The 27,375-nt window shown below is 34.9% G+C and overlaps 3 protein-coding genes and 3 long non-coding RNA genes across 8 annotated transcripts in view; 2 read left to right on the forward strand and 4 right to left on the reverse strand.

The window, feature by feature from the left end:
• Positions 1-27,375, forward strand: part of LOC135085271 (zinc finger protein 271-like) — a 79,152-nt gene that overhangs the window by 46,576 nt on the left and 5,201 nt on the right. The window lies entirely within an intron of this gene.
• Positions 1-27,375, reverse strand: part of LOC135085285 (zinc finger protein 37-like) — a 165,358-nt gene that overhangs the window by 39,599 nt on the left and 98,384 nt on the right. The gene's annotated exons all lie outside the window — the stretch shown is intronic.
• On the reverse strand, positions 771-1,632 carry LOC135085336 (uncharacterized). The gene is made up of 2 exons (XR_010260080.1): positions 1,281-1,632; positions 771-994 (listed from the first exon to the last, which is right to left on the reverse strand). It is a non-coding gene; the product is annotated as an uncharacterized LOC135085336 (long non-coding RNA).
• On the reverse strand, positions 3,083-3,944 carry LOC135085335 (uncharacterized). Its single transcript, XR_010260079.1, has 2 exons — positions 3,593-3,944; positions 3,083-3,306 (listed from the first exon to the last, which is right to left on the reverse strand). It is a non-coding gene; the product is annotated as an uncharacterized LOC135085335 (long non-coding RNA).
• On the reverse strand, positions 5,395-6,513 carry LOC135085262 (uncharacterized). The gene is made up of 2 exons (XR_010260051.1): positions 5,905-6,513; positions 5,395-5,618 (listed from the first exon to the last, which is right to left on the reverse strand). It is a non-coding gene; the product is annotated as an uncharacterized LOC135085262 (long non-coding RNA).
• LOC135085297 (uncharacterized) lies at positions 20,574-26,349 on the forward strand. The gene is made up of 5 exons (XM_063980076.1): positions 20,574-20,767; positions 21,438-21,572; positions 23,773-24,050; positions 25,298-25,374; positions 25,777-26,349. Exons 1-5 carry the CDS (start codon positions 20,663-20,665, stop codon positions 26,232-26,234), a joined length of 1,053 nt encoding a protein of 350 aa, XP_063836146.1. The 5' UTR covers positions 20,574-20,662; the 3' UTR covers positions 26,235-26,349.

Below are 27,375 nucleotides of genomic sequence, written 5' to 3' on the forward strand. Positions count from 1 at the left end.
GTTCTAGTTCAAGAGTTTATCAGTGTGAGGCGAATCTTGCGACAGTTTATAATCGCTAGCTGCAAAATCTTAGTGCTCCCACAGTCCTACCCACATATTAATTATTACATTACCTACCTTGTAAAATAACCATTACTTACCTACTTAGGTAGGCAGTCAACAGTACATCAGACAATACATATTAAGTTGCAAATGTCGTGAGATACCCTACAGTGTTTAGCTTGATTTAAGTACCTACTGTCATCTGTACATAATCTTGTAAAATTATTGAAAATGGGGCGGAATGTGGTGACCGAGCTTCTTGTGTCTACATCAAACAGTGGCAAGGTCATTGTCAGAAATTAGCATTGGGTGGGATGTGTAATCAAACTTGCTATAATAACATACATTCCACATTACTAGGTTCGAAGGCAATAAATACATTTTTTATTTATTATTTATTTATTATTTACTATCAATCTAATTCCTCCATGTGGTCTTTTTTAAGGGCTTTAATGTGACAGGATGATAATCTTGTACAATTTATTCCATTATAATAAATTCATCATCATCTCAGCCATAGGACGTCCACTGCTGAACTTAGGCCTCCCCCAATGCTTTCCATGTTGCCCGATGGGGCAGCAAGGTTCTGGGGTGGATGCCGGGTACCGGAATACGCAGCGTGGGACGTCCACCCACAAGGTGGACCGACGACATCATAATGGTAGCAGAAAGGCGCTGTACGCAGGCAATAAATTCATTATTGCAGTGTAATTTCAAAATAATTCAACCATTATTTACAAAATCTTTATTTGGAAAACTTTTGTTTTACAATAGCTATTTATAATTTCAAATACAAACAGAATTCCATGAATTGGTTAGCCTAGCCAGTACCCTTGAAGTTTTTCTTGCTGATTGTTATTGTAAATTTTCATGATAGTGAGCAAGACTTGATTATGTCTGCTTTAGAATGAAATAATAATCACTCATAATCCCACACTTCTTCATCCACTGTCTGAAAAAAGAAAGAATATTATTTAAACACAATTAAAAATATTACAATTACATAAACAGTTCATAAATAGAAACATTTACTTAATCCTATTTGTATTTTAAGTTTACATACAAAATATTGATCACAGTATTATTACACGGTGAAAGAACTATGTGAAATAAATATAGGAAAGAAGGTGAAAGCTTATTTGTAGGAATAAAGATATTTTTCCTTTTCTCCGGTGCTGTTACTTATGAAAATCAAGATCTGCGGAGTATAGCTAATATTTTAGACTTTAGGTACTTACTTTGCTACTTATGAGTGTAACTTTATTTCTCAAATCTCAATAAACTTTCTGACTGCTTCATGTAAGTTGAATAATTACTGTAAACCTCGCATTATGGGGTAGGTAGTGGAGTTCGGTTATTCTGTTAATTTTGAAGACTTCATTCTTTAATACTATCGGTATGATTAGGAATTCTTCATTGTTTTTCTTTAACTTGGTTATCTCTTCGTTTGATATTTTCCGTACTTTAGAAATATTAAAAATAAGACTGGAAACATAAAAATACAATTTTAAAAACACAAACAAATACAATCAAGCAGTCATGTAATGTCAACAAAATTGACATAACTTTTTTTTAATGACGTTCTCACTGCTTTAAAATATGTGTTTTTAGCCGAATTAGTAGCAGAAATGAACGAGATTGAACGAATGAGCTAAAATATTTCAAGGTTGGCCAACATAATAACGCAATTTTTTCTTAATATGGCAACAATTGGGTTATCACGCGATAGCGGTCGATAGACTTTTCTATCGATGGTCCCATGTTAGGGAAAATGATAAAATTATCTACGTGATCGAAAATTGTCTTATCATATCATGTCATTGTCGATGCGCGCATCTTAGGCCTACAGGGCTAAGATGCGCGCCGTGATAAACTGCTATCGTGGCGTTATATCGATTTTGACGTCACTATATCGTTTTATCTACCGGCGCTAACATGGCACCCCGAAAATTATCATGTCATCTGTCAAAATGTGATAGTGATAGATTTGTTTTTTTTTTTTGTGATAAACCTGGCAAGCCCTAACATGAAGCGCTAACTATATCATATTTTGACATCACGATAGGATAGGATGTGGTGTTTTTATCGTCCTCGATCCTTACCCACGATAGCAAGACGATAGGAGATTAACTTTTTTGCAAGCTACTTTAACTCTATTTATTTATCATTTATAATGGTAAATGACATTTTACGACTAATTTGAGGCTAGTAAAATTCAAAGAAAGGAATCTAGCACCTTTGTGATACTTTTACTTCTAGGTGGAGATTGAGTTCTAGTTCAAGAGTTTATCAGTGTGAGGCGAATCTTGCGACAGTTTATAATCGCTAGCTGCAAAATCTTAGTGCTCCCACAGTCCTACCCACATATTAATTATTACATTACCTACCTTGTAAAATAACCATTACTTACCTACTTAGGTAGGCAGTCAACAGTACATCAGACAATACATATTAAGTTGCAAATGTCGTGAGATACCCTACAGTGTTTAGCTTGATTTAAGTACCTACTGTCATCTGTACATAATCTTGTAAAATTATTGAAAATGGGGCGGAATGTGGTGACCGAGCTTCTTGTGTCTACATCAAACAGTGGCAAGGTCATTGTCAGAAATTAGCATTGGGTGGGATGTGTAATCAAACTTGCTATAATAACATACATTCCACATTACTAGGTTCGAAGGCAATAAATACATTTTTTATTTATTATTTATTTATTATTTACTATCAATCTAATTCCTCCATGTGGTCTTTTTTAAGGGCTTTAATGTGACAGGATGATAATCTTGTACAATTTATTCCATTATAATAAATTCATCATCATCTCAGCCATAGGACGTCCACTGCTGAACTTAGGCCTCCCCCAATGCTTTCCATGTTGCCCGATGGGGCAGCAAGGTTCTGGGGTGGATGCCGGGTACCGGAATACGCAGCGTGGGACGTCCACCCACAAGGTGGACCGACGACATCATAATGGTAGCAGAAAGGCGCTGTACGCAGGCAATAAATTCATTATTGCAGTGTAATTTCAAAATAATTCAACCATTATTTACAAAATCTTTATTTGGAAAACTTTTGTTTTACAATAGCTATTTATAATTTCAAATACAAACAGAATTCCATGAATTGGTTAGCCTAGCCAGTACCCTTGAAGTTTTTCTTGCTGATTGTTATTGTAAATTTTCATGATAGTGAGCAAGACTTGATTATGTCTGCTTTAGAATGAAATAATAATCACTCATAATCCCACACTTCTTCATCCACTGTCTGAAAAAAGAAAGAATATTATTTAAACACAATTAAAAATATTACAATTACATAAACAGTTCATAAATAGAAACATTTACTTAATCCTATTTGTATTTTAAGTTTACATACAAAATATTGATCACAGTATTATTACACGGTGAAAGAACTATGTGAAATAAATATAGGAAAGAAGGTGAAAGCTTATTTGTAGGAATAAAGATATTTTTCCTTTTCTCCGGTGCTGTTACTTATGAAAATCAAGATCTGCGGAGTATAGCTAATATTTTAGACTTTAGGTACTTACTTTGCTACTTATGAGTGTAACTTTATTTCTCAAATCTCAATAAACTTTCTGACTGCTTCATGTAAGTTGAATAATTACTGTAAACCTCGCATTATGGGGTAGGTAGTGGAGTTCGGTTATTCTGTTAATTTTGAAGACTTCATTCTTTAATACTATCGGTATGATTAGGAATTCTTCATTGTTTTTCTTTAACTTGGTTATCTCTTCGTTTGATATTTTCCGTACTTTAGAAATATTAAAAATAAGACTGGAAACATAAAAATACAATTTTAAAAACACAAACAAATACAATCAAGCAGTCATGTAATGTCAACAAAATTGACATAACTTTTTTTTAATGACGTTCTCACTGCTTTAAAATATGTGTTTTTAGCCGAATTAGTAGCAGAAATGAACGAGATTGAACGAATGAGCTAAAATATTTCAAGGTTGGCCAACATAATAACGCAATTTTTTCTTAATATGGCAACAATTGGGTTATCACGCGATAGCGGTCGATAGACTTTTCTATCGATGGTCCCATGTTAGGGAAAATGATAAAATTATCTACGTGATCGAAAATTGTCTTATCATATCATGTCATTGTCGATGCGCGCATCTTAGGCCTACAGGGCTAAGATGCGCGCCGTGATAAACTGCTATCGTGGCGTTATATCGATTTTGACGTCACTATATCGTTTTATCTACCGGCGCTAACATGGCACCCCGAAAATTATCATGTCATCTGTCAAAATGTGATAGTGATAGATTTGTTTTTTTTTTTTGTGATAAACCTGGCAAGCCCTAACATGAAGCGCTAACTATATCATATTTTGACATCACGATAGGATAGGATGTGGTGTTTTTATCGTCCTCGATCCTTACCCACGATAGCAAGACGATAGGAGATTAACTTTTTTGCAAGCTACTTTAACTCTATTTATTTATCATTTATAATGGTAAATGACATTTTACGACTAATTTGAGGCTAGTAAAATTCAAAGAAAGGAATCTAGCACCTTTGTGATACTTTTACTTCTAGGTGGAGATTGAGTTCTAGTTCAAGAGTTTATCAGTGTGAGGCGAATCTTGCGACAGTTTATAATCGCTAGCTGCAAAATCTTAGTGCTCCCACAGTCCTACCCACATATTAATTATTACATTACCTACCTTGTAAAATAACCATTACTTACCTACTTAGGTAGGCAGTCAACAGTACATCAGACAATACATATTAAGTTGCAAATGTCGTGAGATACCCTACAGTGTTTAGCTTGATTTAAGTACCTACTGTCATCTGTACATAATCTTGTAAAATTATTGAAAATGGGGCGGAATGTGGTGACCGAGCTTCTTGTGTCTACATCAAACAGTGGCAAGGTCATTGTCAGAAATTAGCATTGGGTGGGATGTGTAATCAAACTTGCTATAATAACATACATTCCACATTACTAGGTTCGAAGGCAATAAATACATTTTTTATTTATTATTTATTTATTATTTACTATCAATCTAATTCCTCCATGTGGTCTTTTTTAAGGGCTTTAATGTGACAGGATGATAATCTTGTACAATTTATTCCATTATAATAAATTCATCATCATCTCAGCCATAGGACGTCCACTGCTGAACTTAGGCCTCCCCCAATGCTTTCCATGTTGCCCGATGGGGCAGCAAGGTTCTGGGGTGGATGCCGGGTACCGGAATACGCAGCGTGGGACGTCCACCCACAAGGTGGACCGACGACATCATAATGGTAGCAGAAAGGCGCTGTACGCAGGCAATAAATTCATTATTGCAGTGTAATTTCAAAATAATTCAACCATTATTTACAAAATCTTTATTTGGAAAACTTTTGTTTTACAATAGCTATTTATAATTTCAAATACAAACAGAATTCCATGAATTGGTTAGCCTAGCCAGTACCCTTGAAGTTTTTCTTGCTGATTGTTATTGTAAATTTTCATGATAGTGAGCAAGACTTGATTATGTCTGCTTTAGAATGAAATAATAATCACTCATAATCCCACACTTCTTCATCCACTGTCTGAAAAAAGAAAGAATATTATTTAAACACAATTAAAAATATTACAATTACATAAACAGTTCATAAATAGAAACATTTACTTAATCCTATTTGTATTTTAAGTTTACATACAAAATATTGATCACAGTATTATTACACGGTGAAAGAACTATGTGAAATAAATATAGGAAAGAAGGTGAAAGCTTATTTGTAGGAATAAAGATATTTTTCCTTTTCTCCGGTGCTGTTACTTATGAAAATCAAGATCTGCGGAGTATAGCTAATATTTTAGACTTTAGGTACTTACTTTGCTACTTATGAGTGTAACTTTATTTCTCAAATCTCAATAAACTTTCTGACTGCTTCATGTAAGTTGAATAATTACTGTAAACCTCGCATTATGGGGTAGGTAGTGGAGTTCGGTTATTCTGTTAATTTTGAAGACTTCATTCTTTAATACTATCGGTATGATTAGGAATTCTTCATTGTTTTTCTTTAACTTGGTTATCTCTTCGTTTGATATTTTCCGTACTTTAGAAATATTAAAAATATGACTGGAAACATAAAAATACAATTTTAAAAACACAAACAAATACAATCAAGCAGTCATGTAATGTCAACAAAATTGACATAACTTTTTTTTTATGACGTTCTCACTGCTTTAAGATATGTGTTTTTAGCCGAATTAGTAGCAGAAATGAACGAGATTGAACGAATGAGCTAAAATATTTCAAGGTTGGCCAACATAATAACGCAATTTTTTCTTAATATGGCAACAATTCGGTTATCACGCGATAGCGGTCGATAGACTTTTCTATCGATGGTCCCATGTTAGGGAAAATGATAAAATTATCTACGTGATCGAAAATTGTCTTATCATATCATGTCATTGTCGATGCGCGCATCTTAGGCCTACTGAACTTCTGAAGTAGGTGATATTAATCACATCCTGTTTTCCTGTCCGAAGTATGATCGCTCCTTTTTTATGTCCTCATTGTTAACCCTCCGTGTCCCTTTTCCCACTTGTATTAATACCCTTTTATGCACAAACGATCAAGATATTTATAAATGTATCTCCTTATTCCTATCTAAAAATGATATAAAGGTTTAGTTTTTGTACCTCATTATATGTTTTATATTATATTTTTAATATCTTATTACATCTACCTACCTACCTATATTGATCCTATCCTTTTTAATTTCCGAAATTCCGATATTTCCTACATTTTCGTTTCCTTACCTTTGTCGTGGCAAATGCACAAGCCGTGCGTAGAGATGGGTAGTGGGTAAAAACCCATTTCACCCGATTGGGTTAAAACTGGGTGATTTGGGTAAAAACCCGGTTTTTACCCATTATCACCCATTCTGGTGGGTGAAAACAAAAATAGAGTTTTTTTAAAGTGAGAAGTGGTATTTGTTGCTAAGGGGGCGTTCTAGTGTTACGTAATGCAATCTGGGGGGAGAGGAGGTCTTGAAAAACGTTACAATGCCTTACAGTGGCGGAAGGGCGCACAGTGGTCCCGATTTAATAAAACATGGACATTGATGCTAGAGGCACGAAAATTTTTTTGATGGTTACTGCTATGATAACTAATAAGGCAAAAAAATATTACAATCCTACGACGTCTATTTCGTAGTAAAAAAAAATATATACATATTTTTTGTATGGAAGAAATTACGTTTCTGTCAATTTTTCGAAATTCTTTAACGATGTCAAGATGCCGATCACACATGTTATAAAACAAGTGATTCTGAGTATTTCATGCGAAGATACTTGTCACTTATCTCTGCGTACTTTTGAGTTATCGAGGGTTGAAAAATCGATTTTTTTATATTAAATATTTCCACGAAAAATTGCCAGAATTACAATATGGTGTATAAGGGACACTTTTGATGACACATAACAACGACTCGCACTCGCGCGCGCTCGTATGCATCAACTTTTACTAAAATAAAAAAAAAATTAAGGGAAATACTTAATACAAAGTTGTATGTATAGGTCCGCTGGCCGTCAAAAAGTAGCTTATACGAGAGGTTGCCCAATTTACAATATGTCCATCATTGATAACTCACACAAATATCGTCTCTCTCTGAAGGATAACAAGTTTTTTTTGTTTCCAGAAGCTCTTGATAGGATGGAAGCCCATAAATACTCTCTGAAGCGAGAATGAATCTCAAATTGCGATATTGCCATTTTGACAAATTACATGATGTAACTAGCGCTAACGTTTATCTTCAGGTAGACACAGTTTTAAGTTAAAAGATTGTCTACTATTTCACACTGTTTTTCGTTTTGGAACAGTTCTTTGATTAATAGGTAGTCGCTAATTTCGTTTTGTTAGACTCTTTCAGTTTAGCACATAAAGCGTAAACTAATTCCTCCTCAGAATGATCTAAAAGTGTTAGAGAGCGCCTCTTCTTCTGCAGAAGATGAATTTTGCATAAATCTTCAAAAGGTTTTTTATTTATACTAAAAGTCGATGGTTGCACATCTACTTCCGCAGTCTCATCAACTGGAGCGTCTTCCTCAGTATTAACGTTGTCTATGCGTTGTGTTAACTCGGTAAAAAACATTGTTTAAATATATATTTTTACAATTCGGCCAGACAATTTCAGAGTCTAGCCAATGCGAATTCTGGTGCAAAAATGTCTTTTAGGCTCTACTGGAAGCAGACCATAATATCTTCTTTGATATATTTCTTGTAAAATTACGACATAATGATTTGATAATTACTCAAATCTTCGAAAGACAATTCAATGCCAATACGTTCGTCATTTTAGTCTGAAATGGTCTGGCCGAAATGTAAAAATATAGATTTAAAAAATGTTCTTTTACCGAGTTAACACAACGCATAGACAACGTTAACACCGAGGAAGACGCTCCAGTTGATGAGACTGCGGAAGTAGATGTGCAACTATCGACTTCTGGTATAAATAAAAAACCTTTTGAAGATTTATGCAAAATTCTTCTTCTGCAGAAGAAGAGGCGCTCTCTAACACTTTTAGATCATTCTGAGGAGGAATTAGTTTACGCTTTATGTGCTAAACTGAAAGAGTCTAACAAAACGAAATTAGCGACTACCTATTAATCAAAGAACTGTTCCAAAACGAAAAACAGTGTGAAATAGTAGACAATCTTTTAACTTAAAACTGTGTCTACCTGAAGATAAACGTTAGCGCTAGTTACATCATGTAATTTGTCAAAATGGCAATATCGCAATTTGAGATTCATTCTCGCTTCAGAGAGTATTTATGGGCTTCCATCCTATCAAGAGCTTCTGGAAACAAAAAAAAACTTGTTATCCTTCAGAGAGAGACGATATTTGTGTGAGTTATCAATGATGGACATATTGTAAATTGGGCAACCTCTCGTATAAGCTACTTTTTGACGGCCAGCGGACCTATACATACAACTTTGTATTAAGTATTTCCCTTAATTTTTTTTTTATTTTAGTAAAAGTTGATGCATACGAGCGCGCGCGAGTGCGAGTCGTTGTTATGTGTCATCAAAAGTGTCCCTTATACACCATATTGTAATTCTGGCAATTTTTCGTGGAAATATTTAATATAAAAAAATCGATTTTTCAACCCTCGATAACTCAAAAGTACGCAGAGATAAGTGACAAGTATCTTCGCATGAAATACTCAGAATCACTTGTTTTATAACATGTGTGATCGGCATCTTGACATCGTTAAAGAATTTCGAAAAATTGACAGAAACGTAATTTCTTCCATACAAAAAATATGTATATATTTTTCAACCGACTTCAAAAAAGGAGGAGGTTCTCAATTCGACCCGTATGTTTTTTTTTTTTTTTTTTTTTTCTATGTTTGTTACGCGATAACTCCGCCAATTATGAACCGATTTGAACAAATCTTTTTTCGGCGTATAGGTAATACCTCAAGGGTGGTCCCATTTAAATTTAATAATAAAAAAACAACCCCCAAGGGTGGAAAATTGGGGATGAACTTTTTTATACGCAATATCTCCGCCGATTATAAACCAATTTGAACGATTATTTTTTTGTTGAATAGGTATTATCAAAAGGGTGGTTTCATGCGAATTAGAAGAAAATATTTCACCCCCAAGGGTGGAAAATTGGGGATGAACTTTTTTATACGCAATATCTCCGCCGATTATGAACCAATTTTTTTTGGTCTCAGTGTACTGCCTACCTTCAGTGGTAACATCAAGGTAATAATTAGTTAACTAAAAAGCAAGAAATAAGTAAAATTTTATAAAAAAAAATAAAACCGACTCCAAAAAACCTACACTAAAACGTAGAAAAATAATTACTAATTACCTACTTATTTATTAGGACGAATTATTAATATTTATGTAGGTATACCATGATTGATACTTTTGGAGTCGGTGCAGGCAAACTTTACATGTTTCATAATCTTGGCACCGACTCCAGAAGTATCAATCATGGTATACCTACATAAATATTAATAATTCGTCCTAATAAATAAGTAGGTAATTAGTAATTATTTTTCTACGTTTTAGTGTAGGTTTTTTGGAGTCGGTTTTATTTTTTTTTATAAAATTTTTTTTACTACGAAATAGACGTCGTAGGATTGTAATATTTTTTTGCCTTATTAGTTATCATAGCAGTAACCATCAAAAAAATTTTCGTGCCTCTAGCATCAATGTCCATGTTTTATTAAATCGGGACCACCGTGGGGCGGTTCGATTTCAAGTTTTTAAGCAGAAGTACTTTGTAGTTGGTGTTGTTATTTGTAACTTTATACCGTAATGTCATCAAAGAGAGAGTTTGGCATCTTTGACATCCTCCCCCCCCCCCCCCCCCCTCCCCTCCATGTCCTTGCCATGATCACAAATTATTGTGTTCCTACTAGAGATGGGTTTCCACCCGGGTAAAAACCCACAGGAGGGTAAAAACCCAATAAAAACCCGTTTTATTCCACCCGTGGGTGTTTACCGGGGAAAACAAATAATTTTATAATTATTTCAATTGGTATGTTTTCTTTATTTTTATTGAATTTTTCTCATTTAAGTTTATTGATTAATAAGTAATAAGTCAAATTTAACACTAATATGCATTTATATCGTGGCCAAATCGTAAAATTGATCACGTTATGATGATGTGACCAATTATTTTATAAAATGGTGTTATTTCAAGAATCGTTGAACCGATTTAGAAGAAATTTAGTAGGAACTTTTAACGTCAACAATCCAGACACGCTTCTCGATTCTGCGATACGATTGGTCGTTCAACAGCGTACGTCAGCTGTTTTGACCAATCGTATCGCCTATCGCAGAATCGAGAAGCGTGTCTGGATTGTTGACGTTAAAAGTTACCGTAATCGGGGCTCTGGTTCATCGGAGTTTTGTTCGTTCCTTCGTGAATCGCGAAGAAACTTTCTGTTATGTTCACAACTTAGATTAATAAAACCTTTTTTTATTAATTTTATTTTTATTAATCTAACGGCCGAATACTGAAACACTACTCAAATCTGTCACTCAGCTGACGGGCTCCTAAATTTAAGTATCCTTCAATTTTAAATGGTATTCTCAAACGCCACTCAACGGATTTGAAGCCGTGATCAGCTAAGCAGCTCTCAAATGTTTACATAATGGCAACATTTACCAAAAAAAAGTATGTTTTCATTTACACAAATGATAACTTTACGTTTTTTATCCATTACACGCAGCATCGTTTGGTTATGTATTGTCTTTTATGGAAATATTACTCAATCAACTTAACATACAACAGTTTATTTTTAGTTTCTATTATACATAAATCTCGTTTTAACATATAAAAAAATTAATGCTTGCATTTTTATTTAATTAAAAAAATAATTTTAAAGGTGATACTTTTTATTGTTGAAATCTATTAAGTGGCGATCGTGGACCGAAACGTAACCACAATTGACATTTATCATTGTTGACAGAGCATCAAATTGACAAATCAACAACTCTTGGAAATGCTACTATGCGATGTCCCCATATTATTCCTCAGAAATAAGCATGTTTATGTAAAGCGATTTCATAGCAGCTATTTTGGTTGTTACTTTGTGCACTATACGATGCACAGTTGGCTGTTCGATGTGGAAGATATCACCTAGTACACGTTCATAACTTCCCGTTGCGTAGAACAGTAGGGTTATAATAAGTATTTGGTCCACTGGTTGTATGGCGTTTGGTGAGGGGTTTCAAAGAGCTTCCAAATTATGAATCCAGACACAACACCGTTTCTTTAGAGACGCGGAACCTCGCTCGGAATTGCATGTCATTATAATAATATTTTTCAATAGCGTTCAGCATTATTGCGTTCCTGCGATTAGATCTAGGTATTTCCTCAAGGCTCGAAAGAAATGATAACGATGACACACATTATTTACCACTATTTAGGTCGATTTAGGTATAAGAATAGGATTTAAGATACCGCGCAAGCACTCTCAAATTTAACAGCTGCTTAAGACGATTTGACAGTTGTTTGAGTAATGCTTAGCGTTGAATGGCGTTTCAGTATGCGAAAATTCATTTAAGTGGCGTTTGAGTGCAACTTAATTTGAGAGGTGCTTAAAAATTGAGAACTGCTCAGATATTGTTTTGAGTATGCGAAATGTAAGTTTAGGAGCTGCTTAACTATTTGAGAAGCCGTCAAATATTTAAATGGCGTTTCAGTATTCGGCCGTAAGGTTCAAAAGTGATATGAGTTTTCTCAAAGTGCAAAATGCTTTTTTAGTGTTGTTGAGAACTTTGCGAAAAGACGCTTTTGGTGTATAATATTATGTGTGTTCATAAATAAAGTAAAATTATTAAATTCAAAAGTTTTTGTTTATTTGCATTTCCATGTGCAATGTAGAATTTTTCCAAATCCATTGTTTTGAAAATAATACAATACGTACATCATAAAGATAAATATTTTCAAAATAATGGATTTGAAAAAATTCTACATTGTACATCAAAAAAACAAAAATTCTTTGAAGGTTATGAGGGCCTATGTGTGCGTGAATTATTGTTTTTTTGATGTACAGTCGCGGAATGAAAAGGTTCGTCACCTTAGTGTCGGTTTTCGCTTGCACTAGGTACTGTAAGAGTCAAAGCTGCCAACATAACCGTGCAAGAAACAGTGCTGCTAACATTTAAATAAATATGACGTTTGCTAACGAATAAGGTTTTGCTTGTTTATTTTTCTATCCCATCAGTGCAATGTTACAAAATGTAGTTTTTTTTAATTTAATAGATAATGGCAGGTTGAACCAACAAGAAGGTTTTAGTTTATCAATCATAATAATCTTCTTGACAAGTTAAATCGTCAAACAACTTTGATCTGAATAATTTTGAACTTTACTGACGAACTGTTAAAGATTATTTTCTCTAACTCGAGATTATTCTGTAACATAGTTTCAAAAGGTAATATGTGCTCGTGATTCGTTGAAGGAATCAATTTGAAAACTGACGAACCTTTTCATTCCGTGACTGTACAATGTAGAATTTTTCCAAATCCATTATTTTGAAAATATTTATCTTTATGGTGTACGTATTGTATAAACAATGGATTTGGAAAAATTCTACATTGCACATGGAAATGCAAATAAACAAAAACTTTTGAATATAATAATTTTACTTTATTTATGAACACACATAATATACACCAAAAGCGTCTTTTCGCAAAGTTTTCAACAACACTAAAAAAGCATTTGCACTTTGAGAAAACTCAGATCACTTGTGAACATAACAGAAAGTTTCTTCGCGATTCACGAAGGAACGAACAAAACTCCAATGAACCAGAACAGCAGCAGGTACGAAGGAATGAACTTGAATTTGACTCGACTCCTCAATACTTTAATAGGGCCACAGAACTCATAAACGATGGCTAAGAAAACAAGAATGCATTCAACCTAACAAAAACAACACCGGCCATTTTGGAGGAAAAACAAAGTTGCCATATGTTAAATAGTAATTTCTACTATTCTATTATGTAAATTATAACAAAAAATGTCACCGTTCAGTTTTAAATTAAAACAAATTAATTTCATTTTAAAAAAAGTTTTCACATTGTAATTAACAATATTCTGAAATATATTTTAATTAAGAAAAAAAATGAAAATATGAAGGAAACAGGAGCAGCGACATCTAGAGCGTTTTAGGGTAGTTAAAAAGTATTGGAATTTATCGACTGAAGTCGCTGTTTGAAAGCAAGTTTGATCGTAGTATGGAAGTTTCCGCACCTTGGCGTGGACTATGTATTCGCACGTTCATAATCAAACCGTCACTATACGAAATTGGGAGAAATTGAGTTAACATCGCCATCTATCAGCGCTCCGCGAAAAGTGCATGCTGTAAAAATCCCACGCTTAAAGCTCAAATAGTTAGGCAGATATCACTAGTGTCGTTATGGAGTTTAATGGGAAAACCGGCATTTGTTGTGAGTAACAGTGACACGTTTTTAGTAGTGACGGGATCTGGACGGGCACGCCGTGATAGTTATGTAAACTCTGTGTTGAAAAACGTCATTTTTAGCATAAAGACGCTTTTACTCCAAAACCATAAGATAAGTTACAATAAAGTAATACGAAAAACGCCTTAAAACAAAAAGTGACAATATTTCTCTTACATTTTTAAAAATATTGTTCATCACTTCGTAGAATATTGTGTTTATCCAAATAGTGAAATATTAAAACAACAAGAAATATTTTTAAATGACTAAGTAGTTATAATTTTATCTAACAAAAATGCCACCAGTCAATCCAAACACTAGTAAAATCAAAGAAATTATCAAGATAATTACTACTTTGTCTAGCGTTTGTAGACTATGAAAAAGCCTTAGATTCGATCGAGATCTGAACAGTGCTACAGTCTTTCCAACGGTGCCAAATTGACTATAGATACATCGAAGTGTTGAAAGGCTTGTACGAAAACGCCACAATGTCGGTTCGTCTCCAGGATCAGGACTCGAAACTCATCCAGTTGCAGCAAGGGGTGAGACAGGGAGATGTCATATCTCCGATACTGTTCAACACCGCCCTGGAAGATGTTTTCAAGCTTCTGAACTGGAGCGGATTCAGCATAAATATCAACGAGTACATAATCCACCTTCTATTTGCGGACGATGTCGTAATCATGGCTGAGACTGTGGAAGATCTAGGCATAATGCTCGATGGCCTAAGTAGAGCCTCTCAACAAGTGGGCCTGATGAATGAGTATGAAAATGAATATGGACAAGACAAAAAACATGTCAAATGTCCATGTAGTATCCACTTATCTGGAGACTCTGCATTCGAAAGTTTACTGACCTGGGACAAACAGTCCAGTTACGCAGGTCCAACTTCGAGAAAGAGGTCAATCGTCAATCCAACTCGGCTGGGCAGCGTTCGGGAAGCTTCGTGATATTCTAACGTCCGAAATACCGCAGTGCCTCAAGACAAAAGTTTGATCAGTGTGTGTTGCCAGTGATATTTTATGAATCTGAGAGGTCACCCAAAAGGTGATGGAGCGTGCGATGCTTAGTTAGTTTCCCTACGTGATTGAATCAGAAATGAGGAGATCCACAGGAGAACCAAAGTGACCGACATAGTCCGCAGAATCGCTAAAATCAAGTGGAAGTGGGCGGGGCACATAGCTCGCAGAGGTAATGGCCGCTGGATAATGATCCAGAATTTAAACCTACTTCTCTGAGCCTTTTTCCCATGAAAAATCACTATCTAGTTCGTCAAGTTCATCGAGGTCATCAAGGTCTGGTTGTTTAAAGGCTGCCTGAACAAGAGAGTACCTTATTTTCTAAGAAGTTGATTTATGTGATGTAATTTTATAGTAATTTCATGTGTGTAACGTATTTATTTCTGATAGAGAATTTACATTTATTACTGTTACCATTGGTACCACTTAATCCAAATTATTAAGTTTTAAGTTCATTAAAATTACTGATTTTTCTATGTTAGTTTTATTTAATAATAATCATTTTTTAATTTTTCATCGTCAAATTTATATGAAAATAGTGACATTTCTGCCGGAATTAATAATACAACATTAACACGTTTTTAATTGAAAACTGTCACTGTCTCAATTTTAGTGGAAAAGTGACACTATTTTTAGAGAAAAAATTAAATATTAAATAAACCATTATGATAATTTGAAAGATAATTATATTTCCGTAAAAGCCAAATAAGCCACTACTGGTCTTTAACAAAAAACAAAACATTTAATAGCATTTTGCTCATTTTGCAAAGGTTTTAAAATTTGAGCATTTCAAATGCTTTTCCTGAAAAATCGACTTTTTTGTATAGTGACAGTTTGATTATGAACGTGCGGTATGTGAGCGTTACGTACGTAGGTTAAGTACAGGGAATTTAACACCTGCCCCCCTAGACAAAACGCACTTTTTGATCGAATCGAAAATCGAATCCGTCAAAACTCCATACAAAATAGGGGCTTTTCGACCACTTTTCGACTGGTTTGCGATTATAATTTGCACTTTGTCTAGGAGCGCAGCCCCCCTAGACAAAACGCACTTTTTGATCGAATCGAAAATCGAATCCGTCAAATTCCATACAAAAAAGGGGCTTTTCGACCACTTTTCGACTGGTTTGCGATTATAATTGCACTTTGTCTAGACCCCCAGGCTGCACGGTGGATCGAAATGGCATTAAAGTGGACATAGGGATTTTTTCCGGAAAATCGAATTTTAAAAATTGCCAATCGATAGTCCTTTGCTCACTCATCACGACATGTCATATCACATTTTTCTCTAAACCTGATACTTTAGCTTAAAAAAAATAATTTGTGTTTTTTTTTGTATGAAACGAGACATAAAGTGCTAATTTTCTCCGAAGACCTGCTAGATCGTGACTTGAAACAACCTAGGTCGGTATAACTGTATTATTTATTAATATTCTAAGCTATTTCCAGCTGCTCCAAACTGCAACTTAGCCTGTTAAACGATTCCGAAAAAAATTAAAATTGACTCTTCTTGTAATTGTATTTTAGTTCTTTTTTTTAGAAAAAGCGTCGATTACGGTACTAGAAAGTGATTTTATCGTTAGGTGACATTGTTATCTATTCTCAGAATCTGTTAAACCCTTTCTTTCCTATCAGCACATGACTTTAAAACAACAATGAAGTTACTCATACCTCGTAAATAACGTGTTTTGCGAATAAGCAGATAATGGTCAGGGGTGGGGGTAAAAAACAGATAAGGATTGTTTGTTGTTGTTGTTTCAGCCAAATGACGTCCACTGCTGGACAAAGGCCTCCCCCAAGGTTTTCCACAATGAACGGTCCTGCGCTGCCCGCATCCAGGCTCTTCCCGCGACCTTTACCAGATCGTCGGTCCACCTAGTAGGAGGCCTGCCCACGCTACGTCTTCCAGCCCGTGGTCCCTGCGTGATCGAATCAGAAATGAGGAGATCCGTAGGAGAACCAAAGTAACCGACATAGCTCACAGAATTGCTAAAATCAAGTGGCAGTGGGCGGGGCACATAGCTCGTAGAGACGATGGCCGTTGGGGCAGGAAAGTTCTCGAGTGGCGACCAAGGATTGTTTATTTGTTTTAAATTTAGTTTGGGCTGTGTAACGTCACAAATAACATTCAACTTTAAATTCGGTTTTTAACATGTAATTACAATGGAAGCTATTGTGAATAATATAGATTTGTTCGTAGTCTTAAGAAATACCTTAAAACCTTTACAGTGAGGAACTTTATGATTACCTTTAGCAGAAAATGGTACATTTGTCAGAAGAAAACAGTGTTAAGAGCGTTTACGCCGTTTGGCGCAAAAACAGTACTTTTTCAACCCGTTACAATCATTAACCAGTTACATTACAAATATGTTATAGGCATAAATAAGTAGGCAATTTCGTTATCTAAATAGTTAGTTGAGAAAATATTTCGATTAGTATAGTATTTAAGAATTCTATCAAGATAAGTCCACACAGGTTTTCAAATTTCCACTTTAGCGTCAGTTTACAAGCTGAAATTTTTATAAAAATACTGTGAAAACGATATAACAAACATTATAATTATCCTATAGCATAGGTCCTTAGGCAAATAGTTAGTTGAGAAAATTCTTAGATTTAAGCATTTTACAATAAGAAATCACAAATTCAAAGAACGTGAAATACCCAAAAATCAAAGTGATTTTTACACCATTATTCTTCTTTAATTCAACATAAAAATAGCTTAACACGTTGGACGCTACGCGGCTCACCGGTGAGCCTCGAACAATACAATTTCCATTGTGTCTAGCGTCACGGCGTTCAATGACTTAATATAATAAAATAACATCTTCTTTAAAATATTTACTTTGAAACGATATACAGGGTGTTAGGTAAATGGGTGTATGAGCCGACACTAGCCCATGTTAACATGGTCATATAAGTGGTATGGTGAAGTCAGAAAATTGATATCTCCATTCTAATTAGTTTAATTTTCATACAAATCGGATTTTATAAAATTTATTTTGTATGAAAATTAAAATAAAATAAAATGATGATATCAAATTTCTGACTTCACCATACCATTTACATGACCATGTTAACATGGGCTAGTGTCGGCTCATATACCCATTTACCTAACACCCTGTATAATTCATTGTTATTGTTTTGCTATAAACATTTGAAAACTATTAAAAAACGCCGCGCGCGAATTATTTCCAATGATGCTTCTTGAAACGCCGCGCTTCGCGTAAACGCTCTTAAGTTAAAAAAAAGTTTTGCCGGAATTTTTGTACTAATCTTAATGGACGATGGACAAACTGTCATCTATCTCTTCCCCAATTTTTAAGAAGAAACAGTGATTGGCTTGAATCTCCAGTTAACTGGGTCTGGCAACTAGTTTTTGATGAAGACAAAATTGAGGAAAATGTTCTGTTTCTGAGTTAATTTATGTAACGTGAAATTCATCTTTTTTTCTGTTTCTGAGTTAATTTATGTAACGGTTTCCTCGGGATAAAGGAAGTAGTCGAAGCATATAGTGCAGAAGTTGGCATGTTTTCGGTAATTGCATCTATATTTGACGTTGTTTTTTCACTAGGTTCAGTAATTGAACCAACATTTTCCTCAATTTTGTCTTCATCAAAAACTAGTTGCCAGACTCAATTAACTGGAGATTCAAGCCAATCACTGTTTCTTCTTAAAAATTGGGGAAGAGATAGATGACAGTTTGTCCATCGTCCATTAACATTAGTACAAAAATTCCGGCAAAACTTGTTTTAACTTAACACTGTTTTCTTCTGACAAATGTACCATTTTCTGCTAAAAGTGATCATAAAGTTCCTCACTGTAAAGGTTTTAAGGTATTTCTTAAGACTACGAACAAATCTATATTATTCACAATAGCTTCCATTGTAATTACATGTTAAAAACCGCATTTAAAGTTGAATGTTATTGGTGACGTTACACAGCCCAAACTAAATTTTAAACAAATAAACAATCCTTATCTGTTTTTTACCCCCACCCCTGACCATTATCTGCTTATTCGCAAAACACGTTATTTACGAGGTATGAGTAACTTCATTGTTGTTTTAAAGTCATGTGCTGATAGGAAAGAAAGGGTTTAACTAGGGTTTCTGATTTCTCGACCTATTTTTTTTCTCGAGTTTCGGGAATTCTCGAGGCTAAAGTCTCGAGTTTTCTCGGGTCTCGAGTCTTTTAATTAAAACTGTTGAAATCGGTTCATATTTACTAAAAACACAGGTTACATATAACTACCTACTTTTATTGCACAACAATCAAAATTAGAATTTAGTACCACTTGTTTTGGTAAGAAAAGAAATAAAAAATGAAATCTTTTTTCACAATTAATATTAACTAAAAATCATAACTTAGTTATTAACTAAAGGAATAAAAGTCATAAAGTCGCATTTACTTTAAGGATAAATAACAATAAAAATCGGGAGCTACAATTGAATCGCTTGTTTGCCAAAGAACACAAGTCCAAATAGCAAAATGACGATGAATAGTTTTTTTAAATAAACAAAAAAACTTTTTAATAGTAAGATAAGAACTTGAATAAACGTATTTACGAGGAGGCACGAGTACCTAACCTAACAGACAGTTAACAAACTTTTCAGTTTTTTAAATTTCTAATTTAAATCAGTCAGAGTTAAACATATAATATAATAAATATCTTAGCATACTCGTAGGTGATAATTATTACTTAAGTTTTGATTGAGATCATTACTTGCAAATCAAATCAGTTAAAAAAGGAAAGACTAGGCCAGTCTTAACCTATTAAATAATTAAAAACTTACTTTTGTCTAAGAAAATTGATTTTCAAGAATATTAAAGCTTCAAAATCGAAACTCGAGAATTCTCGAGCTCCGGTATTTTTTTTCTCGTCTCGAATGAAGCCAAATTTCTCGAGTTTTCTCGAGTTCGAGAAAGCTCGAGCAGAAACCCTAGGTTTAACAGATTCTGAGAATAGATAACAATGTCACCTAACGATAAAATCACTTTCTAGTACCGTAATCGACGCTTTTTCTAAAAAAAAGAACTAAAATACAATTACAAGAAGAGTCAATTTTAATTTTTTTTCGGAATCGTTTAACAGGCTAAGTTGCGGTTTGGAGCAGCTGGAAATAGCTTAGAATATTAATAAATAATGCAGTTATACCGACCTGGGTTGTTTCAAGTCACGATCTAGCAGGTCTTCGGAGAAAATTAGCACTTTATGTCTCGTTTCATACAAAAAAAACACAAATTATTTTTTTTAAGCTAAAGTATCAGGTTTAGAGAAAAATGTGATATGACATGTCGTGATGAGTGAGCAAAGGACTATCGATTGGCAATTTTTAAAATTCGATTTTCCGGAAAAAATCCCTATGTCCACTTTAATGCCATTTCGATCCACCGTGGGCTGTCAATTGGTAGGTTCAAAAATTTGACAGAGTGGGTTCTCTATTTCCTATGTATTACTCAATACAATTTTTGACACATGCTGCATCGCCTAATTCATATCTGTGGCCTGCATCTATCCATATCTGTGGTATTACTTTTCTCTATGGCTTGCACGTTGCTTGCGAATCTTGCGATTGCTATTAATTGTATGAAAATAAGATTGATTTGATTTGTGATATTTCTCCAAAAGCCATACAGAATGACTGCTCTCCTATGTAGAATATGCCTGGCACGTGATACTCGTATGTGTACAACGTACAACACGCCACTGGAAGTGCTTTATCAAAAAATCACAAATATACCTGTAAGTTAGCTTTTCTTCTTTTAGTTGTATGTTTATTTAAGTTTCCTTTGTTTTTCTGGTCCCTATTCATAATCAAATTGTAATAAACATTTCCTGTAAGTATTATTTATTTACTAAAAATGTTTGGTGTTTTCTATGTAATGTGTTTGTATTAAAAAAAAATAGTTTATGTAAGTTTATACCTATACTTTTTCTGGTAGGTTAATAAATAAATACCCATAGTACAAGCTTTGCTTAGTTTGGGACTACATAAATTTTATAAATGCAGTGTAAAAATTGTCCAAGGATATTTGTTTATTATTTATTTCTGATTCAAAGAGAACAAACACTTCTCTTCACATGATTTAGCAAACAATACTACAGGACACTGTATATTAAATTAGTTATTTACAAAATGGAAATTCTTATTTGCCTTATCTATTACCTACACATACTATGATTATGTCTGTAATTACAGTAAATAAACTGCAATAATTAAAACATTCTCAGCACTTGCCATAATTATGTTTGTCTGGAAGTGCTGGTAGGGCCCAAAATATAAGGAGACGTCATGTAAAGTGATAAGGGCTCTTTTCTTTTTTTATTATTTTCTATAATAATATTTTGACGTTCATAAGTGCCACTTGTGGTCTAAACTGAATAAATATTTTTGATTTTGATTAATTTTCAGCTTAAAACAAAAGACGGAAGGCCGCACGTGGTGTGTTACGTCTGCTACCATTTATTGAGCAAGTGTCACAAATTCATTGAAAGTGCCGTTAAAACTGACAGAGTTCTTCAACGACTATGTAGCAGTGGTATACAGGTATATTTTAATAATTGTTTTACGAATAGTCCGTTTAATGGATTATTCCACTTTGTTCATCTGGGTGAAGAAACTTCCACAATGAAAAAAAACTAAATGTGACGCCAGTTATATAAAACAACTGCATTCAAAGATTTTCGAATTTTTTTCGAAAATTCACTACCATACCATAAAATTTTCTGTACATAATTAAAATAATTTAAGATCCTTTCATTTGATTTATCAAGTTTGTTAGAGAGATTTTATCCTTATACTTAACCCTAACGATCGATGTAATAAAAATATAGGATGTTGTTAGCGACGTCAGGCCTGTTCATCTCAGCGAGTTTACATCGAAAACAAAACACGCACGATGGCCCACCTACAGGATACTATTCGACAAGGCCTCACATACGAGCGAACATTGACTCATGCACGCGTATTCTTGTGTATGATGGAAGACAATAAAGATAATGGTGTCTAAATACTGTGCAGTATTTAACTGCCTAAATAATAATAAAAACACAGAATGTACTTTTTTAAGTTGCATCAAGACACTGAGAGGTAAATAAAGTAGGTAATGTTATTCATGATAATTCATGCTAAATCATGTATTTTCTCCGCCATTTTCTGCAGTTTGGCACCACACGTCACATCATTTTACCGAAGTCAGCCCTATAGTTCGGCGCAGTGCCGATCACTGACGTTTGTCAACAAAATGGTGCTTGACTCTTGAGACAGGCTAAATTACACCATATTGTTAATGACATTGAGCATACATTTTTTTAAATACCTTCGCGAAGTAAAACTTCTGTACGTAGTACTTATTATTATTCTGTGGCGACGTCAAGAAGAATCAAGATTAATGTTAGCAGCATCATGTCGAATAGTTCAAATTAGCTAATTAATCTGTTTTGTAATTAAGAAAATGAACATGAAATTTTCGCCAAAAAGGCAATACCGTAGCGAAAACCATCAGGCTATAGCGCCTTCTCACTCGGTAGGCCTCTTTCTTGCATTGCCTGATCTCTCACTTCCACAAAATAGCTTCTCTTTCACACTTTTCTGGAAAATTTGGAATGTTCAGGAAAAAATAGAGAAGAAACGAGACGGAAATATCGGACCTCTCGCTTCGAACATTCTATAGCATGAGATAGCAATATGTTTTGTCCTTGTCTTGCACGGATGGTCCGTTGCGCGAGACAATACCGTAAAGAGAGCCGTTTGAGGTTTTTTGTCAATAACTTCCTCAATTTTGGGAATTTTGAGATGAAACTTTTTGTATAATGTAGATAATTTAATTACTCATCTATAGAAAATAAGAAACCATTGTAAAACTACCTGCCAGTTGGAGAAAATTAGCAAAAACTGTGGATTTCCCGAAGACAGGGATAGAAATAGCGTGTGAAAGCGGGATGGAGATAGCCGCTCCCCATAAATACAGAATGGACCGCTCCAGCTGGCATGCTCAGTTCAGAGAACAAGTGCTCCAAGCAACAAGTGATCTGAAGAAGCAAGAACTGAGAAAAGGAAGCGAATAAAAAACGCGAGAACTCTCAGCAAGTGAAATAGTGGTTTTATTCCTGCAAGTAGCACCTACTACGCCTAACATAATAAGGGCAAGCTCTCAACGGCAGTCATCATCGTCCGGTCAGCGCTCTCGAACACACATAAACGCATACAGTCACTGCAGTCCACCACATTTTCCTGGTCCTTCGAGCCGGATCACCACAGATGTAATTTCTTGACAGATTTTAGTTGGTTTGATTCCCGGGCGTGGCTAGCAAATTTTTGAAAATCTTTGAATGCAGTTCTATTTCTTTTCAGAAATAAAGGAATATTTTCTCTGAGAAAAAAAAATCTATCCACAATATTAAGACTTACTCTCCCTCCAAGTGGCATTACAAAAGTCCACCCTGTAAAATATGTAAATGTTTTTTTAAAATACATAATGATATTAAGTTTAAAATGTAACATTTTCACCCTACTTGACAAAATCCGCCATAACTGTATTTTTTTAGTGTTTCCTATTGTAAATTTTAAATCTACTGTACATTGATCTCGGAGCCATCTACTTAGTAAATTCAAATCTAACTAGAGTGATTCAAAGTCAGCACCTGACAATATTATTCTTAAAGCAGGCAATCACTACCAGTGGGCAATCACTCTCTGGTTTACCCTACATAATATTATGAAGTTTAAAATGTTACTATCTTTTCAGTTAACCGAGCAGCATATTGCAGCGATAGACAAGGCTTTCTTACTCACACCATTAACTAAGTCACGCGTTATAAATGTAAACGCAATAAGCGATTCAGACGGAGTCAGTATAGAAGTGGCCGAAGTCAAGAGAGAAGTTGAAGAAGATAAGCCTATATATTATGAAGTGGAAGTTGTTAACGAAAAAGCTGATTGTTTAGGTTTTGACGGTATAAATAATACAGAACATAGTTCAAAACAGTACGCTTGTACTATCTGTGGTCATTGCTTGCTGACCAAGTAAGTATCCTACTAATATGTACCTTTATATTCATATCTAAAAATTTATATTGTTCCATTGTACCTACCACCATGTTTTAAGCAAATAAAATTTCTGATTTGATAGTATACATTAGAGATGAAACGGATAGTTGTTTGGCCGGATACCGGATATCCGGCCAGCTGCTAGGCCGGATAGCCGGATATCCGCCGACAAGTTTAGCGCCGCACAGGTGCTTCGAACGCGATCAGTGGGTCTATTAGTAGACTAGACTAGTAACACTTTTCGAAAATTGAATCAGTCCTCCGAATAGAATGTCACATTTTGCCACTAGTCTAGGGGGCAGATCAATTCGGGTGATTTCGGTTGCTATAGCGAGTGTGTCACTGAATAGCGAAAATTAAATTAGTTTACTTGCTGCGTAATCTGACTGAACTGCATGCATCATGTCACCAGACCATCAGTGAAAAAATGGTAGCCTTTTTTATATGGCAATATTTCGACATTAACAGATGTTTACTATTTAGGTATGTATTCGTCATTAGAGTGTTACGCCCAGAAAAAGAAATTAGGTTTTTGAAAGGCTTTTTGTAATTTTTTGGACCTTAAAAAAGCCGTCATTATTATAAGCCATTTCATTGATATTTACTTCAAAGATTAATGTATTTCATTTTATTAATAGGAAAATGTCGTACTTTTTTAATATTCGGTACCCGGCCGGATAGTGAGTTACTATCCGGTATCCGGCCGGATAGTAAATTTAGGCCGGATATCCGGCCTACCGGATAGTTACCGGATATCCGTTTCATCTCTAGTATACAGAGAAGAATGAAACAATAAAATACATTTATTTGGCTCACATTATTAAGTAACTACAAATTACAAAACTTAACTATAACTTACATTAATAAAGCTTTATTAATCTAAGACTATAAATAAATTAATAATTAAATGAGTAAAACGCTATAATAGAGAAATCAATTTTTAAGCTTCTAGTCCTAAAATTCTTCTTGTCGTGTCGACAACAAACCTATTCAGTGTCAGCCCAAAACTGCTACAAGAGTGGCGTTGTCAGTAGCATTAATCAAATCTTCTTGCGTGCAGTTGTTTGTGCACGCAGGGCATTCCTAAAATAGACTGAATAATATTCATATTATCTCATAATGAAAACAAATATTTGCTGAGGGCGCCTTTTCAGCATGTTGAGTTAAATATGTATGCACCTAAATGTTATATGCTGAATAAAGTAATTCTATTCTATTTTCAGAGCTGAAGCTAGGAAGCACTACAAATGGCATGGCACCTCCGAAGAACCCTATCTGGACTGTCTGAATTATTTATTTGGTAAGAAATCCAATCTGACCTAAAGTCCCTTTAATCCACGTTCGTAACTGACCTTTGGTAACCAGATACGAACAGAGAAAACAAAAACCATTTTCGTAGCTGGTTATGCAACATGGTTACAAAAACGACACGTAAATTCCATTCTCGTAACTGCATATCAAGCAATAAAAAAATCCATATTCGTATCTGGTTACCAAAGGTCAGTTACGAACGTGGATTAAAGTCCGGTCGCCGAGCAGATAGAATTTCGTCCAACGACCTCATGCTACCCATCCTTATCACTCGCACGTAATTATATTGCTGTCGCGACTGTGCGACGAACGGCCGCAGTGTGAGTGCGAGTGATCGAATCCTACATTAATTCTAGGGGCAGCTAGTTTAATAATGTTTTAATGGTTATAGGCGCTCCACCAACTGTGGAAGTCACTATGCAACCTATCACGGCGCTAACTGACAGCAAAGAAGTAATAAAGGCGCCAACTGACCACAAAGAAGCTCTACCGGCGCCAACTGGCAGCACACAAGCAGTGAAGGCGCCAACATACAGCATACAAGATATGACGGCGCCAACTGACCACAAAGAATCACTCGCGGCGCCAAAAGAATCACTAACGGCACAAACAGGCACCATGCAAACAGCCACTGCACCAACTTACAGCATACAAGCGTTGACGGTGCCAACTGACCACAAAGAATCACACGCGGCGCCAACTGACAGGAATGAATCACTAACGGCGCCAACTGACAGCATACAAGTGGTGACGGCGCCAATTCATAGCAGAGAAGTGCTGAAGTCTCCGCAAACTATCGTAGCGTCCGACACTAGTCCAACGAAGATTGAAAATGATGAAGGTATATAAGTTTTTTGTTAATTAAAACCAAATACCTAAGGGCCCTTACCCAAGAAAATCCAGTTTCAAGGAAAACTATAACGGTTCAGATAGATCAGTTAGTTTAAGAGTTATAGTCGTTCAACTCAAGTATTAGAAAATAATCTTACCTAATAAAAATTCCTTAGAAGAAAACATTAAGACTTTATGTTTTGAAGTGATTTTAGATGAAGTAATTGCTTGCTTGACTGAGTTTCTTGTGCTGCTTCTTCTCAGCACTGGGCCACTTATTGTTCTGAAGCAGTGGTGGGGTGCTGGGAGGTGTTGTTAAAAGCCTACTATTACACTCGACATCAAATAAATCGCACCTCCCGCGACAAGCACTTTCAAACGTATGCATCCCCACTTCCCACCAATATTGGCACCATTTATAAGCCTAGTTCTAAACTTCACTTCATTAAAAGAAAGGTTTTTACCCCAAAAATGTGTCTTTAGAAGGATCCGGAGTCACTTCTTCAAAAAATAGGTACTTACGCATTAGCCAACTTTTATGGGATAAATCGCTATCCATCTGTTAAAGAGGACACGTGTGATCATTATTTGGTTTTATAACTATAAAATTTGGTCTAATTGATCCCAGAGGTGAGCACAAAGTGAGGTCTTTTTTCAAGTCACATTTATGGTATATGACAATCATTTATTTAGAAATTAAATGTGTTTTTCTTTAAGGATATTTATTGAGCTTTCAAATAACACCAATATTGTTGGGGCACTATGATTGTGTCAGAAGAAAATCTTTAAAGTTCGCGTCGCGGAAGGTGCGGCGTCCGTTACATAAACTCATAAATGAGCTTTATGTGTTTATGTAACGGATAAAACCTTGTATCGCTAAACAAAATTTAAGAAACAACTATATTGTAGTAAGGTAATCGAGGGGCAACTACGGAATCCTACAGTGCGCGTGCCACGACACGCACTTGGCTGTTTTATTACCTATCTTACTGTTTCAATTTTATTTTATCTATCTTATTTGAAATCTTTTGTGAACCATCGTTTATTTCTTATTACAGAGATGCCTAAGAAAGAAGATGTGGACGAAAAATCAAATTTACTCGAAGAACTAAAAGATAAATCGCCAAAAATTTACAAAAACGAAAAAGAATTAATGATA

The sequence above is a fragment of the Ostrinia nubilalis genome, chromosome 28 (genome assembly GCF_963855985.1).
Source record: "Ostrinia nubilalis chromosome 28, ilOstNubi1.1, whole genome shotgun sequence".
Lineage (NCBI taxonomy): Eukaryota > Metazoa > Arthropoda > Insecta > Lepidoptera > Crambidae > Ostrinia > Ostrinia nubilalis.

Coding starts and splice junctions, on each gene's coding strand:
- LOC135085297 (XM_063980076.1), top strand. CDS start 20,663: ATGACTGCTCTCCTATGTAGAATATGCCTGGCACGTGATACTCGTATG. Junction 21,573..23,772: donor TATGTAGCAGTGGTATACAG/GTATATTTTAAT, acceptor CTATCTTTTCAG/TTAACCGAGCAGCATATTGC. Junction 24,051..25,297: donor GGTCATTGCTTGCTGACCAA/GTAAGTATCCTA, acceptor TTCTATTTTCAG/AGCTGAAGCTAGGAAGCACT.